The following is a 13,577-nucleotide window of genomic DNA, read 5'->3' as shown; positions in this document are numbered from 1 at the left end:
TGTCTTCCTTTGATGGAAGTACATGTGTGTTTTAAATACATGTAAACAACACAAAACACACCATCCAAAAGACACAGTCACAGCTTGCCTCCTATCTGAAATTCTACAGCCAGACAAATAGAGCTAGAAAATCAGACTAACTTATTTCAAAATAGAATCATAGAATCGTCTAGGTTGGAAGGGACCTTAAAGATCATCTAGTCCAGCCATTAACCTAACTCTGACAAAAAAATAAATAAGAAAGAAGAAATAAAAATTACAAAATCATATTCCTGAGGAGCATGTCTACCCATCTTTTGAACACCGCCAGGGATGGTGCCTCAACCACTTCCCTGGGCAGCCCATTCCAAAGCTTGATAAGCCTTTCGGTGAAGAAGTGTTTCCTAATATCCGATCTAAACCTCCCCTGGCGCAACTCGAGGCCATTTCCCCTTGTCCTATCTCCCGTGACTTGGGAGATGAGACCGACCCCTGCCTCTCTACACCCTCCCTTCAGGTAGTTATAGAGCGTAATAAGGTCTCCCCTCAGCCTCCTCTTCTTCAGACTGAACAACCCCAGCTCCCTCAGCCTCTCCTCACAAGACTTACTCTCCAGACCCCTCACCAGCTCCGTTGCCCTTCTCTGGACCTGCTCTAGATTATTTATTTTTAATACAGTATTTTGTACACTAAGTTTCATTTTGCCTATTCGATATATCTGCATTCATATTAGCGGTGACCACTTGTTAATGTATGAGAAAGGAGCTTCATTAAATAACACAAAGAGCATCAAGAGAGCAAGTAACTGCTCAGGGCAGGGATATTTAAAGAAAATACTTTTTTGCATCAGAAAGGCAGGATGGCATTCTGCATAGGAAAATATTATCTTTTCTGTAATAGAAACATATGGTTCACACACTTTTTAAAACGCAGCAGATCTCTAGTGCTTGAGGACCCAAGCATTAATTTTCCTTTTTAAGTAAAACTTCAGAAAGTTTTGTGGAATTCAAGCAAGCTGCCTTACAGGTGCTGGCATTTGAATAGCATCGGTACTCTTCATCTCACCATAAAGATGCTATAGCATCCATTTTCAAGTGAGTTTGTACAGGTACCGATTTTATTTAAGGAAACATATAATTATAGTTTAAACCAGTCAGTTAAATTGTATTGATCTAAAAGGCTGGGCATCTTGGAAAAAAATCAGATTACACACCTGGTCTATATCGGTCTTTCTTTGCTGTGATGAAAATAAGCATTGTAATTTAAAGATTGTGCTGTAGGATTTATTTTCTATTCAGATAAAAATATTCATTCATATTAAATGTTAAACCTTCTACCTTATTATCTGCAAGATCTTGTCTGCGAAATATCAATATTGCTTATAAATTTCTCCCTCTTATTTTATAAACAGACAATAAAATAAAAAAAACTAATGTAGTAATATCTCATGAAAGCTATCTTTTAAGATGCATCATGGAATTACTAAATAAAGCACAAAGTCAAAAAGCAAGTAATTTCAAGCTAATTACAAGCATCTTTTTACCACTACATATATACAGACTTTTCTATCATATTACCTATGGGGAAATGAGGCAAAATACTAAAGCCCAACTCTATGTTTTACTATTTTTCCGAAACAGTTCCTGTCATTGTCTCTTCAGCAGTAGGCACACCAAGGCAGAAAAGCAATTTTTCCAACATTTTACTGTGGAGACTGATGAGAAGCAGGTTCTGTCAACAGAGTTAAAACCCTAATAACCATGACAAAGACCTGAAAATGTAATCACATTTTTTATATTTTTGGGAAAAAGGAAAGAAATAGGTTGCATGCACAGAGTCAGCACAGCCTATTCTGTGCTCTACATTATGCTTAAAACCTCAAAATAAACACTTCTTAAAATTGAACTGGTAATCATACAATATGCAATTTTCCTACCCAATTTCAAAATTCACAAAAAAAAAAAAAAGCTACAGGGGTTTTGATTACTAGAAAAATTGGACTGTTAAATATAATTTGTTAATTGTATACCAGTATAGATATACCTATACTAATTTACCAATAGAGTGGAAACTGCAAAATTGCAACTGACTGTAAGTCTTACATCCACAGGTGTATCTGTTGACTCCTGAAGCACAGATCTGTTGCCTTGGTGAACAGGTATATTAATTTAGCACCAGAGTAAATTAACTAACTCATGAAGGAATAGAAGGTATACAGTCACTGTAAAACTTCTAAAATGCAAGTAGTGAAAAAAATAAATATTTTAATGCTTTTATTATGTATTGGTTTGGGGTTTTTTCATTATTGCAATAGTGGACTGTGTTTTCAGAATAAATGTTCCACTTGTCAATCAGAGTGTGATTGAATAAAAAAGAAAGTTTGAATAAAAAAGCTGCATGCAACAAATCACAGAAGATTGAGAGTTGCCATACAAGCTAAACATGCCCTTAACTAAGGTCTTTTTTATTTTTCTAAAGGAAAGTGTTAATACAAAATTTTCTCAAGAGAGATAATATTTAATTAACTTAGTAAATCTTTTGCACTTGGAACAAACTTGTATAAAAAATGATATATTCCTCTTTATATTCCCAAATCCAATATTTGGATCTTCTCCCTGAAAAGAAGAAGTGCACAATGTTGGATGGATTATGCTCTGCACAGAATACAGAACAAGCAGCACTTTCAACTCACCACAGAGATCCTCAGCTGTAACTTATTAAGATTCATGAGAACTTCAGTCTGAAAGACTCATGCACAAACTGACAGTGCAAGTGCATCAGGGTACTCTTATCTCATTTTTTCAGACTTGTAAAATGCATTTCATCTGATTTCAATTTTTCAAGATACATTGCAATGAAGAATAGGTGCGTGACTGTAACAAGGCAAAGTTTTCCAGTTACTCATTTTCAAATATTCTAACACAGTTACTGATAGCATGAAGATATTAAGACCCTGAATTAAAACAAATACTGATGAAACATTTTATAAACATGATAAATGGTTTATACAAGAATTATTCATGAATTTCAAAGACCATCAGGACAAATAGTGTGAAGCTATAACTCTATTGAAGTAAAAGGCAGAATTTCCATGAAATAATGTTTCAAATGTTGATCCCTTTATTACCATCTCTTCTTTAAAGATATGATTAATTCCCTCTTCCTTCACCTCCCAACCACCTCTTTGGCATAGCCCACAGAACAACTGTTTTTCTGTATAGGTATTAAAACCGTTGCTATTCAGAAATTACTCCAATGACCTTTTTTTTTTTTTAAAGTCCTGAATTTGCTCACAAAACTTTTTAAATTCTCTTGGCATCAAATGAAGTATTTTTGTTGCAAATAGCTGGGCAGAGATCAACAGCTCACCTGGCTTGTATTACAGATCAATCATCTAGCAATTACCTTGGTCTAGTAGCAACTTGACATTAAAAGCCACCAGCACCCTGGGGTATGCCACATGCTTCATCCTAAAGCTAACCCACCTAATCTACTGAATGAATCAGTACTTTCAGGGGCTTTTCACTTCAAAATCTGAACTTCATTGGTCCACTGGCTAATAAGTATACTTTCTAATAAAACTTATTAAATTATTTCAGAAGACCAGCACATGTGTAGCATGAAATCTCACAGACACACTCATTACAAATACTCTAAGCAAAGCAGTCATGATAAGAATGTGTTACAGAAGATACAAGTCAGTCTTCAAGTTAGTATTCTCTCCCATCTACTGGGGCTAATTTTAATGGAGTAAATGCCCTAATTGAACAACGTAATCATGCTGCATAATCACAGCATCATAACTCTTTTCCTGCACTGCAAAAGACTGTTTGCAGATGCAGCAGACATTTTATAGATCATATTATAGAAAACAGACTGTTCTTTTTTATTTAGTTAAGTTACACTCTTCTTTCTTCAAACCTTTCAGTCTCATACAGTGCAGGTACTGTCTCTGGGGTAAACTGCACAGTGATCAAGGTGTCTATTTTTAGATCTCAGAGACAGAATTCTTTCCAGCCTGTAGACATTGTGCCCTGAATCACATGATCAGCAAATCAGTACATTACTGCAACTTTTGAGTCTTTTCAATCTTGTCTAAACAATTTTAAAACTTGTTTTGTGTTACCTCATGGTGACACAATTAATATTTGCCTAAATGTTTTATCTTTGACACAACAATCTTATTCAGAAAGATTTTCAAAAAGTAATTAAAGTATCTTGCTGAGTAACAAACTTGGAGGCAACACAGTGAAGTGACTCAAATAAGACGTAGATCAAAAGACACACACATAAAAATCCAACCAAAACAAACCCCCACACTCAGATCTTCCCATTTTCTTTTACAGTTCAAATTGGAAACTTTTTAAAAGGTCAAGAAAATTGCATTGTTATAATTCACCAATTAAGAGAAGAATCATTTTAAATCTCATTTGAATAAACAGAAGAAGACTGGGAGAAGGAGGGAAGAAGTATATGAAGTAAATACATTGACTGGCATGGTCCACAGCCTTACTGTGTGATTCTGTGCTTACAGCATCCTACATTATCTTGTGACCTCATGATTGTTCTAGCTTAAATATTATTAATAAAAGCACATGCTACATTATTGCTTTTTTATATAAGATAATCCACTTTATTTTATTGTACCTTAGAATAAGTTTGTCATGTATATCAAGAAATACATGGAACGTTGCCTATAAGAAAAACTGCCTTCATCTGATCTTATTGAAAATTGAGATCTTGAAAACTAAAAACTTACACAAGGTGTGTCAGATTCACAAACCATTTCCATACATCTGGATCAAATCTGAAGTAAAGATTTAGTTATTTTTATATAGACCTTAGCTGAATTATGAATTCCAGTTGAGCTCAGAAAAAAAATCAGCATTTTTCACACCAAACGACGGAGATCCTTTTTCAGTTTTACACCCAAGGCTTACACTTTATTGGATGAGGAATCATAATGGAAAGTAAGCAGAATATTTCCATATAATTGAGAAGAAAATCTAGAGGCTACTCTGTTTTTATTTCCTTACAATAAATTTTGATAGGTCACAAACACTTAAACTTAACAAATTCATGTTTCAGTTTCCCTGTTCCTTTAGTATTTCACCCTTTCCTTGCTCAAGTGCTTTAATAAAAGTAAAGTTATTCTGGGAAAAGCTATAACTAAATTAAGGCCACATAAAATAATTTACTCCAGAAAACAGTTATCTCATTACTTGATTATATCATAGCATAGAGTTGAAACGCCGCAGGACTTAAAGATATGCAGAGAGAATATTTCATATTTCATATTCATTTTCTATCAAAAGCACTACAGGTAATTTGTCCATTTGCTAAAATAAATAGGATTTATAAAAATTCAAATGCACTCTACCTACACTCATCTTTACTAAGCACTCACACCCCTGTTCAGGAATGTATCACTGTATTATTGGAGCCTCCCTGCTGTTCCATGCGTATGCATTTCTGATTCATATTCTTTACATAAATGAAATCATACTACAACAGGAAAATTCTACAAAGAGTTTCACCATGAGTAAATTAAGAAGAAAGACCAAAAAAGTATCAAAAAAAGAGATGGAGGTAAAATAAGAAGTCTAAGAAAACTTGAACCGCATGAAGTAAGCATGATGATTAGTACAATTTTATGATCTAAACCTTGTTTTATATTCCTCAAGGAAAAGGTATATTTTTACCTCATATTACCTAGCGTACAATTCAAAGTAGAAATCCTAGTATCTTGAAATAAAGTAAATAATAAAAAAATATAAGGAACTGGAAAATTATTTGAAGAAAATAAACATCAATAAAAGAAACCGCTGCTTACATTAATTAAATGATTATACTCACCAGCCTTCAAGCAATATCTTTGTTAAGTGACACCTCAAAAAAGAGAGAACATGGCACTACAACTGTATTTGAGGTTTTTTTCTCTATTAGCTACACACTTAGAATTTGAATGTTTCTGCATCAGAATGCATTTAATTTTACATTTATTAGCATGATAAGTTGCTGAATAACAATTTGCAGCAGCTTATGTTTCATTATAAGACATACAGCATTTCAAGAAGATTACAATAAATGCAGTTAGTACAACGATTTTGGTTTCATTCCTTGGTATAATAAACCATCTGCCCAGAAAGCTCAATTTAATTAGGTCTATTGTGTCTATGCATAAATACTGCATTAAATCAATATTATTCCCCATACACTTAAAAATAACATATCAGCCTATTTTCATTACACACCTTCCACCAGGATGCTTAACATTTAATTGCTGAATGAAATATATACTATATTTCTAAGGTTTCATATTCACAGATACAAAACTAGAAGAGAAAATGGAGTCTTCTAAGCACTGTTAGAAGATCATATTTCCTTAGGTTAAAATAAAATACAAAATTCCTTGCATCACCTAATGCAAATCGACCAGGCTAAAATCACCAACTAGATTTTAAACTGAGTGATACCACCTGTGTTAAGAATTTGGTGTACCTCTTGTCTGCTTTCAGCAATCCAATGTCTAAAACATGGTCCCAGTATCTGGATCTTTCAGGAGCACTTAAATTAAGGGAATTACGTCTTTGTTTCTCTAAGTGTTGGTTAAATCATCAGCTGTCACCTGTAGCTAATAAATAGAAGGCCAGCGTGTTACTCACCAATAAAGTAGTTGTTTCCCAATGCAAGCATTTCTTCGGAAAGAACAAGTCCACCCAGTGCCTGGAGAAGAGTGACACTTCTGCCATCAATAAGTGAACACTGTTTAAATCCAGTGGTTGTGACCTTCCATAGCAGGATAAGAGAAGCAGTAGCGTCTTGCCTTATTCTAAGAGAAGAAATTATAAGAATATTTACACTGAGGAAAATTGGTGCTAACAGGAAGTACATCACTGAAGAAGAAAATCTTATCAACAAATAAGGAAAACTTAAATGTAGCAAGTATGGAATCAGGAAAAGGCCTAAAGTTTCTTAGCATGTCCACAAAAATAAAAAAAATTTAAAAATGCTTCAATACTAAGATTTGCATAACAGTATATGTAATAGCAGATTTAATCATACAGAGTCTCCATCTCTAATACTTGAAGGACGTACTTTTTCTATGTAAAACAAGAAGAGTTTTACATAAACATTACATAATAGTAAAGCATCCTTTAACTGTCTTTGCATTTATGCCTTTCTGAATAGTACCTCCTTTCTACATCTACAATGCAATGTACTTCTACAGCAGAAGTACATCCAGCCCTCTTGTTTACTGAGGAACATTCGATGTTTGTTCAATACAGGGAGACGGATCCAGAGTAGAAATCCTCATTTGTTTGACATACCAGATCGAAGGTTCATTCAAGTTTATTCTTGTAAATCAAATGAGCTGCGTAATGCTCCCAAGGTCACTGAATCCACAGTGCCCTCCTGAATTTTGACAGATTGGATAAATATCTACGACTGCATATATACTTTCAGCTCCACTAGGGAGCACTGTATCTATTTGAGCATTTCTTTTCTCTCTGAATACTTTTTTCCCTACTCACCTCCATAGAGGAAAAATAAAATACTGTTTCTGGCAAGTGCCAACATATTTTCATTAATATCCTCTGAAAGAATCGCAAATGAGTCTGAACAATCCTCAAAAAATCCAAACAAAACTGCATCCAACCACTGAAAACTGAGAATACTCTCCTGGTGAAAACAGCCTCCAAAATACCCAAAAATGCAATTCTGTTCCACAATTTCCTGTTTCAGTCCTGCTAAAAACACAAGGCAGTTTCTCCTTTGTCACTTCTTATTTGTGTTAAAACAAAAAAAAGCAAAGTTTTGTAGTATGTTTAACACAAGTTGAAAAAATGTTGCAACTAGACATACAAGAAGCAAATTTTGTCAGTATTTTGGGCCCTCTTTAAGAACAACTGCCACCACTACCCTCCAAAGCTGCCCATCTCAATTTTAGAACAGGATAGCAACTACTTTCACAGCTTAGGTCACACCTGACAACCGAAAAAAAATAAAATTATTAAACTGAAATTATTTTCCTTTCATAGATATCCATTGAACCAGAGATGTTACTTGGGCCTTTGACACAGGAAATACAATGAAATGAAGATAGATATTGACCTAAATTAATCTACCCAGAGCTAAAACACTGCTAAGATCATATAGTGCAAAAAGAAAAAAAAGACCAAAAATTACTGTGTACTCTGCAACCTCATTTAAAAAGGGGGGTGTCCATCAAGGGTCTTAAATACAGCTGTCAAATCTACAAATGCCAACTTATTCCTGATTTCAAGAAAAGACACTTGTTTGCTTACAGATTCCAGCCTCGGAGAGCATCCACGATCACAGATCTCTCCCTGACTTAAGCTTAATGCTCATGAATGGGCTCGATTCAAAGACCCCTGGGGAGAGTGGGACACTCCCACGTTTAACAGTTACTGCTCCAAACTGTCTGCAGCTTGTCTGCTTGCATCAGTTTGGTTTTTTCCTGTGAGCATGGCCCTTTTTAACTGAAAGCTGGGATTCTGAAAGATAATATGACAATATGAGAAAAGTAGGCTATTTTGGGAAAATCTAAGTCTAAAATTGCAGTAAAGCTGTGAGCCAGAGAACTACGTTGGCAGATTTTTATTTGAAATAAAATTTCCAATCAGAAAAAGCCTCATCCCAGCTGACAGAATCAGATCTTTCTAGGAAGTCAGGTTGCATTAAGTAAAAGTAACATAGCAAATATTTGACCAAAAAAGCATGAGTTTGAAAAGTGAATAACACAGAATAAAATCAAATTTTTGAGAAGTGTGGTTTGCAGGACATAGACAAAGATTTCACAGCTGATGATGACACCCAAAGCAATAACTGAGAAGTCAAAGAGAAATGCACAAAATACATTCATTTATATGTTCAACAATAACACTTCCTACTAGCAAGTGCCTCTTGAGACGTAAGGAAATGTCATACCTTCTCCAATGTCTGCCCTAATTTCTAATGCATTCTGATAGCCCAGAGACAGCTTACATGTTTCCATCTTTTAAAACATTAAGAATATGGGAAAAATTATACCAAGTAAAGAGCTGTCCTGGCACTGCTAGTTGCCTGAAGTCTGTCTGAAGTTCTTTCATATAGTTTTAGCCATTTGACAACTCAGCCATTTGATCTGAAAAACTGTTACCTAAAATATTAAGGCAAATTAAAATAAAAACGTTTTTATATTCCATCACATATGACAAATATTCCTACTTTATTGATGTATTCTGTGGAACTTCAAAGGAGATAAGCCGGCCTCCAGCAGAGGTATTGGAACTGGCATTTCCACAAGCCACATCTGGGGTTATCTGAAAATAAAAATAGTTTTAATTAACACTAAACCGGAAAATCTGACCAAAGAAAACATGAAGGATTTTTTAAACAATAGCACTAACAGTCCAGCAGTGATCTTTTAAAAATCATCAGGATGGACCAAAACATTTATGCTATCAACAAACATCCTTTTAGGTTTTTTTTTTTAACAAAAATTTCCTGCATATAAGCGTGAACTTCTAAAGGCATTTTCCTTTAAAAGAGATCATGTTTAGAAAAAGATGAATAGGTTTCTAGTCTTTTAAAATAATAAATAAAGCTCTAACATTTGCCACATCCAAGAAATATCACATCATTAATTTAGGTGATCTTGAAGGATTTATAATAGCAAATACTGATATTGTCTTTCTACTATATTGAAATACATTTTTTTCCAAACACAGATTACTTAAAAAAAAAATACTCTCCCACTTGCCCATTACTATTTTTTCCAAGTAAAAGTTGCTTGGACAAACAGTACTTTCAGATGGAAAAAAATTACAAGCACAGTTGAGAGTGAAAGGATGTGTTTGCCAAATCTGTGATGTCTTCTAGGCATAGAAATCAGCTACTGCATTAACTAGATGAAGACACAATACAGGATACCACACAACACAGAAGAATCAGACAGACTGCTTAATTATTCATATCTTGTAAAGTAGTAATTTCATAAAGGCAGTTTGAAAACTATTAGCGTTTCCAATGATACCTTTATTTCAAATAAGTAATATTTTATGTGGCATAATTGAGTCTTTCTATCACCTACATTAACATCATCAGTAATTTTAATTAAGTAGTTCTCAGATATCTTCATTAGCTTGCCTATAAAATATCACACTGTAAAAATAATAATCCATTAGTTTCATCTTCACATTGCTGGCAGATTTTGCAATGTTATTTTTCCAGTAATCTAGAACACGTGGGCAACCTTTTTACATCAACCTTACTGACAAAGTGAAAATGCAACCTGACACACTTAAGAAAAAAAGCCAGAATCTAACTTTAAAGTTTAAATAACATTTAAATTAATATTTCAAACATTACTATGAAACACCTGTGAAAACAGGAACTTAAGTCCAGCATATGATGCAAGTACTAACTTTTAGGAGACTTAGAGCTGATTTTGACTTCAGCAAGACAAATACTCAGTATTCACATTTCCCAAAAATGTCTACACTACTCAATTCATTGTTTAGTTCTCTGGCATATATAATATGAGTACATGTAGTTTATGAAAATAAAGTGAGATGCAATTTTATTGTATTTGTTCAAATAAATTTTGAAAAAAAAGCATTACAATTTTTCAATCTCAGAAGTCAAAATTATGAAGCCAACATTCAAAACACAATGAATCCAAAATTAGTTTGGCTAACACTCTTCCTTTTATATTTGTCAACATTTAAACATTCATTTTCTTTGAGAATCTATATGCCTACTGGAACAAAGGGGAAAAAAAGAAATCACCATGTCTATTCTCACATAATCTTATACTACATCTAAAAATACACTCACTTTTAAAGTATTTATGTAGTTTTACAATTTCATTAAAATTAAGGAAGCGAGACCTGAACTAAGTGGCTGCATAACAAGAGCTGAGATTTAACCTCATGAAAATGGAAAAAACAAACCCATCAGAATTTAGGATTAACTAGCATGAAAAGCACACATAGGAAATATTTCAATGATAATCGGAAGAGCGAAATGCAAAATGCAGGATTTTGCCTCTTCTCTTAAGAGATCTGCAATTTTTGGTGTCTTTATCTAGGAACTCCATTTCTAACTGTCCCTGACTTCATGCTCTACGAATCTGATAAAATAATCGTCTAAACTAGTAGGACACTAAAACCAAGATTTACAAAAGCTGAAATTTGATATTTTTTTTAATATTAATAAACGTGGTATTTAGATCAGAAAAAAAACTACAAGAAAAAGCAGCAGCTCTTATAAGGAACAAAAAATGGTTCCAGCAGTGTCCTATTTCAGACAAATACTATGGAGACAAAAATTCCAGCTTTGATACCTGAATTAGGAAACAAATTACACAGTTTTCCACAGCCATGGGAAATTTGTATATAGATTTTTAAGTGTGTCTCTCTCCTGTTTTAACAGAGCTCTCTGCAAAACTGAAAGATTGAAGAATGAGGGAAAGAAGACCAATACATTACAATAAGAAAGGACACTCAGAAGATGCAAACAATCTGCAAAAGTCACACTCAAAGAAAAAAAAAATACCAGAACTGGTAGGATATTTTTAAAACAGAACTCACTGCAAAATATACTTAAATGATTTTCAGCAAGCAAAATAAAGAGCATTTCTATCCTAATTCCTCTTTCAAATTTAAAAAATTAGATGGCTAAACTAAAAAACACAAACAGACCATCTAAAGTCATTTAAAGACAATCTAAAAAAAAACCAAAAAACAAAAAACATTACATATCACTGCAATGACATCACATTCTTCCTCACCACATGAGTGTATGTGTTTCTACCTACCGGAGGTTCATATGGGTCAATGCTTGAAGGAAAACCAGAACAGCAAGAAAATAAAGGCTTACTTCTAACATATATAATAGAATCATAGAATGGTTTGGGTTAGAAGGGACCATAAAGATCATCTAGTACCAACCCCCCTGCCATGGGCAGGGACACCTTCCAGGTTACTCAAAGCCCCATCCTGTTTGTATGAACTTCATATAACTTTTTTTTTAACATATTGAGCTTTTAGAAACATTTTGGGTTGTGTTTCGAAAATAAATATAATAAGGGGTATTACCTATCCAGAGATGCTTACATCAAGTTGCCTATCAGAATGGCATTTGTACAGAAAGTGCCATACATAAATATTGTAGAGAAATGATTTAGTGAAGTTACAGATTTATTCTAGAAGAAAGTTAAGATTATTTTAGCAAAATCTATGTTTCTTCTATCTTCTTGTATGATATCATTTTCTAAAAGCAAAAGAAAAATAAGAGAGGCTTCCAAAACAAATTTTATAGACAGGTATAAGAAGAGCTTTCCTATGTCAAACCAAAAGTCTACATATTCTAGTGCTTTAACTCCAACAGCAATCATAAGAGGGCAACCCAAGAAAATAGGGTAAGAAAAGGTTAAGTGTATTTCTTCCAGCTTCCACTCATTTCCATATCAAAGATTTTCATAAGGTTGGAGTTTCTTTGTATTTGGCAACCTCAAATGGATCTCTCCTCCATGACTCTGTTCAGTCTCCTTCTGCACCCATAGCATACTTTGGCAAAAAGGCACAAACGTTTTGCAACACATGAAGCAGTCAAAGATACAAAGGTTTCTGTTTCAAGAAGGATTATTCCTTAAGTATATTGCAATGCTGCAGAGCAGGAATACTCTCTTCTCTCAGGATTTTCCACCAGACCCAGCCATACTCCTTTTAAAGGATTATAAATTACTAAGAACACACGCAAATCAAATGCTGTCCCCATTGCAAGAGGAATTACAAGTTTATTGTAGCCTCTAATCACTAGTTCCAAAAGCCTGAATTTGAGCATTGGTATTGCAGTATAAATAAAAGGTTAGAGTACGACTCCTGTGTTTAGCATTCTAATTCCTGGCTGCACACCTGGCAAATCACTTTACTGCTCTGTGCTTCAGTGTGCCCATCTAAAACGTTCTTTAAAAAAACAAAAAAAATTGAGAGCTAATAAGGAAAAGTAATATATAGAAGTAGGGTATTGCTATCATTAAAATTCTTACAGTTGATTTGTTGATAGACATCTGTATGTCGCCTACTGGTGCAGACACTACCAAGAAAGTTTACCCAAGCAAGCACTGCTAACTATATCCCTTGTACCTAAGGAATACAGAAAAAAATGATCAATTGTAACCAAACATCACACCTCTCAGAGAGTTTGCTTCTCTCAGATGTTAATTTTTTGAGTCTCCAAAACTTCCTGGAAAAACTTCCATGGAAACTTCGTCCTTGCAAGACGAAAAGAGCTTTCATTTGGAGAGTTTCTGGCAAAATTTCTCTCTGAGCAGACGAAAGAGTATGAAGAACATTAGTTCACTTGTGGTATCAGTATAGAACAGTGTGAAAAACAGGCTGACTTGGAAGATTTAAAGAAAAGGGGAAAAGAGCCCCCACAACATAATAATAGCAGTCTTTGTTGCCTCTGAATCTCAAGAAAGATCAAAACATAGATTTTTGCAATACAAAGCCTACAGTTATTTTATTTTTTTCATTTTAAGAGGGCAAGAAAGGATCAAGCCTTGCAAAGCTTTCAAAGCTAAGAGG

The 13,577-nt window shown here is 34.1% G+C and overlaps 1 protein-coding gene across 1 annotated transcript in view; it reads right to left on the bottom strand.

The window, feature by feature from the left end:
• The window catches only part of DNER (delta/notch like EGF repeat containing), a 122,919-nt gene that overhangs the window by 56,861 nt on the left and 52,481 nt on the right, over positions 1-13,577 (bottom strand). Inside the window, exons 3-4 of the mRNA XM_014951814.1 lie at positions 9,211-9,305; positions 6,645-6,811 (exon numbers count right to left, since the gene is read on the bottom strand). Of these exons, the coding sequence (XP_014807300.1) occupies positions 6,645-6,811; positions 9,211-9,305 (262 nt within the window). The remainder of the gene's footprint in view (positions 1-6,644; positions 6,812-9,210; positions 9,306-13,577) is intronic.

Source organism: Calidris pugnax, unplaced genomic scaffold, assembly GCF_001431845.1.
Source record: "Calidris pugnax isolate Ruff unplaced genomic scaffold, ASM143184v1 scaffold197, whole genome shotgun sequence".
Taxonomy (NCBI): Eukaryota; Metazoa; Chordata; class Aves; order Charadriiformes; family Scolopacidae; genus Calidris; species Calidris pugnax.
This window is presented reverse-complemented; position numbering and strand designations above follow the sequence as displayed.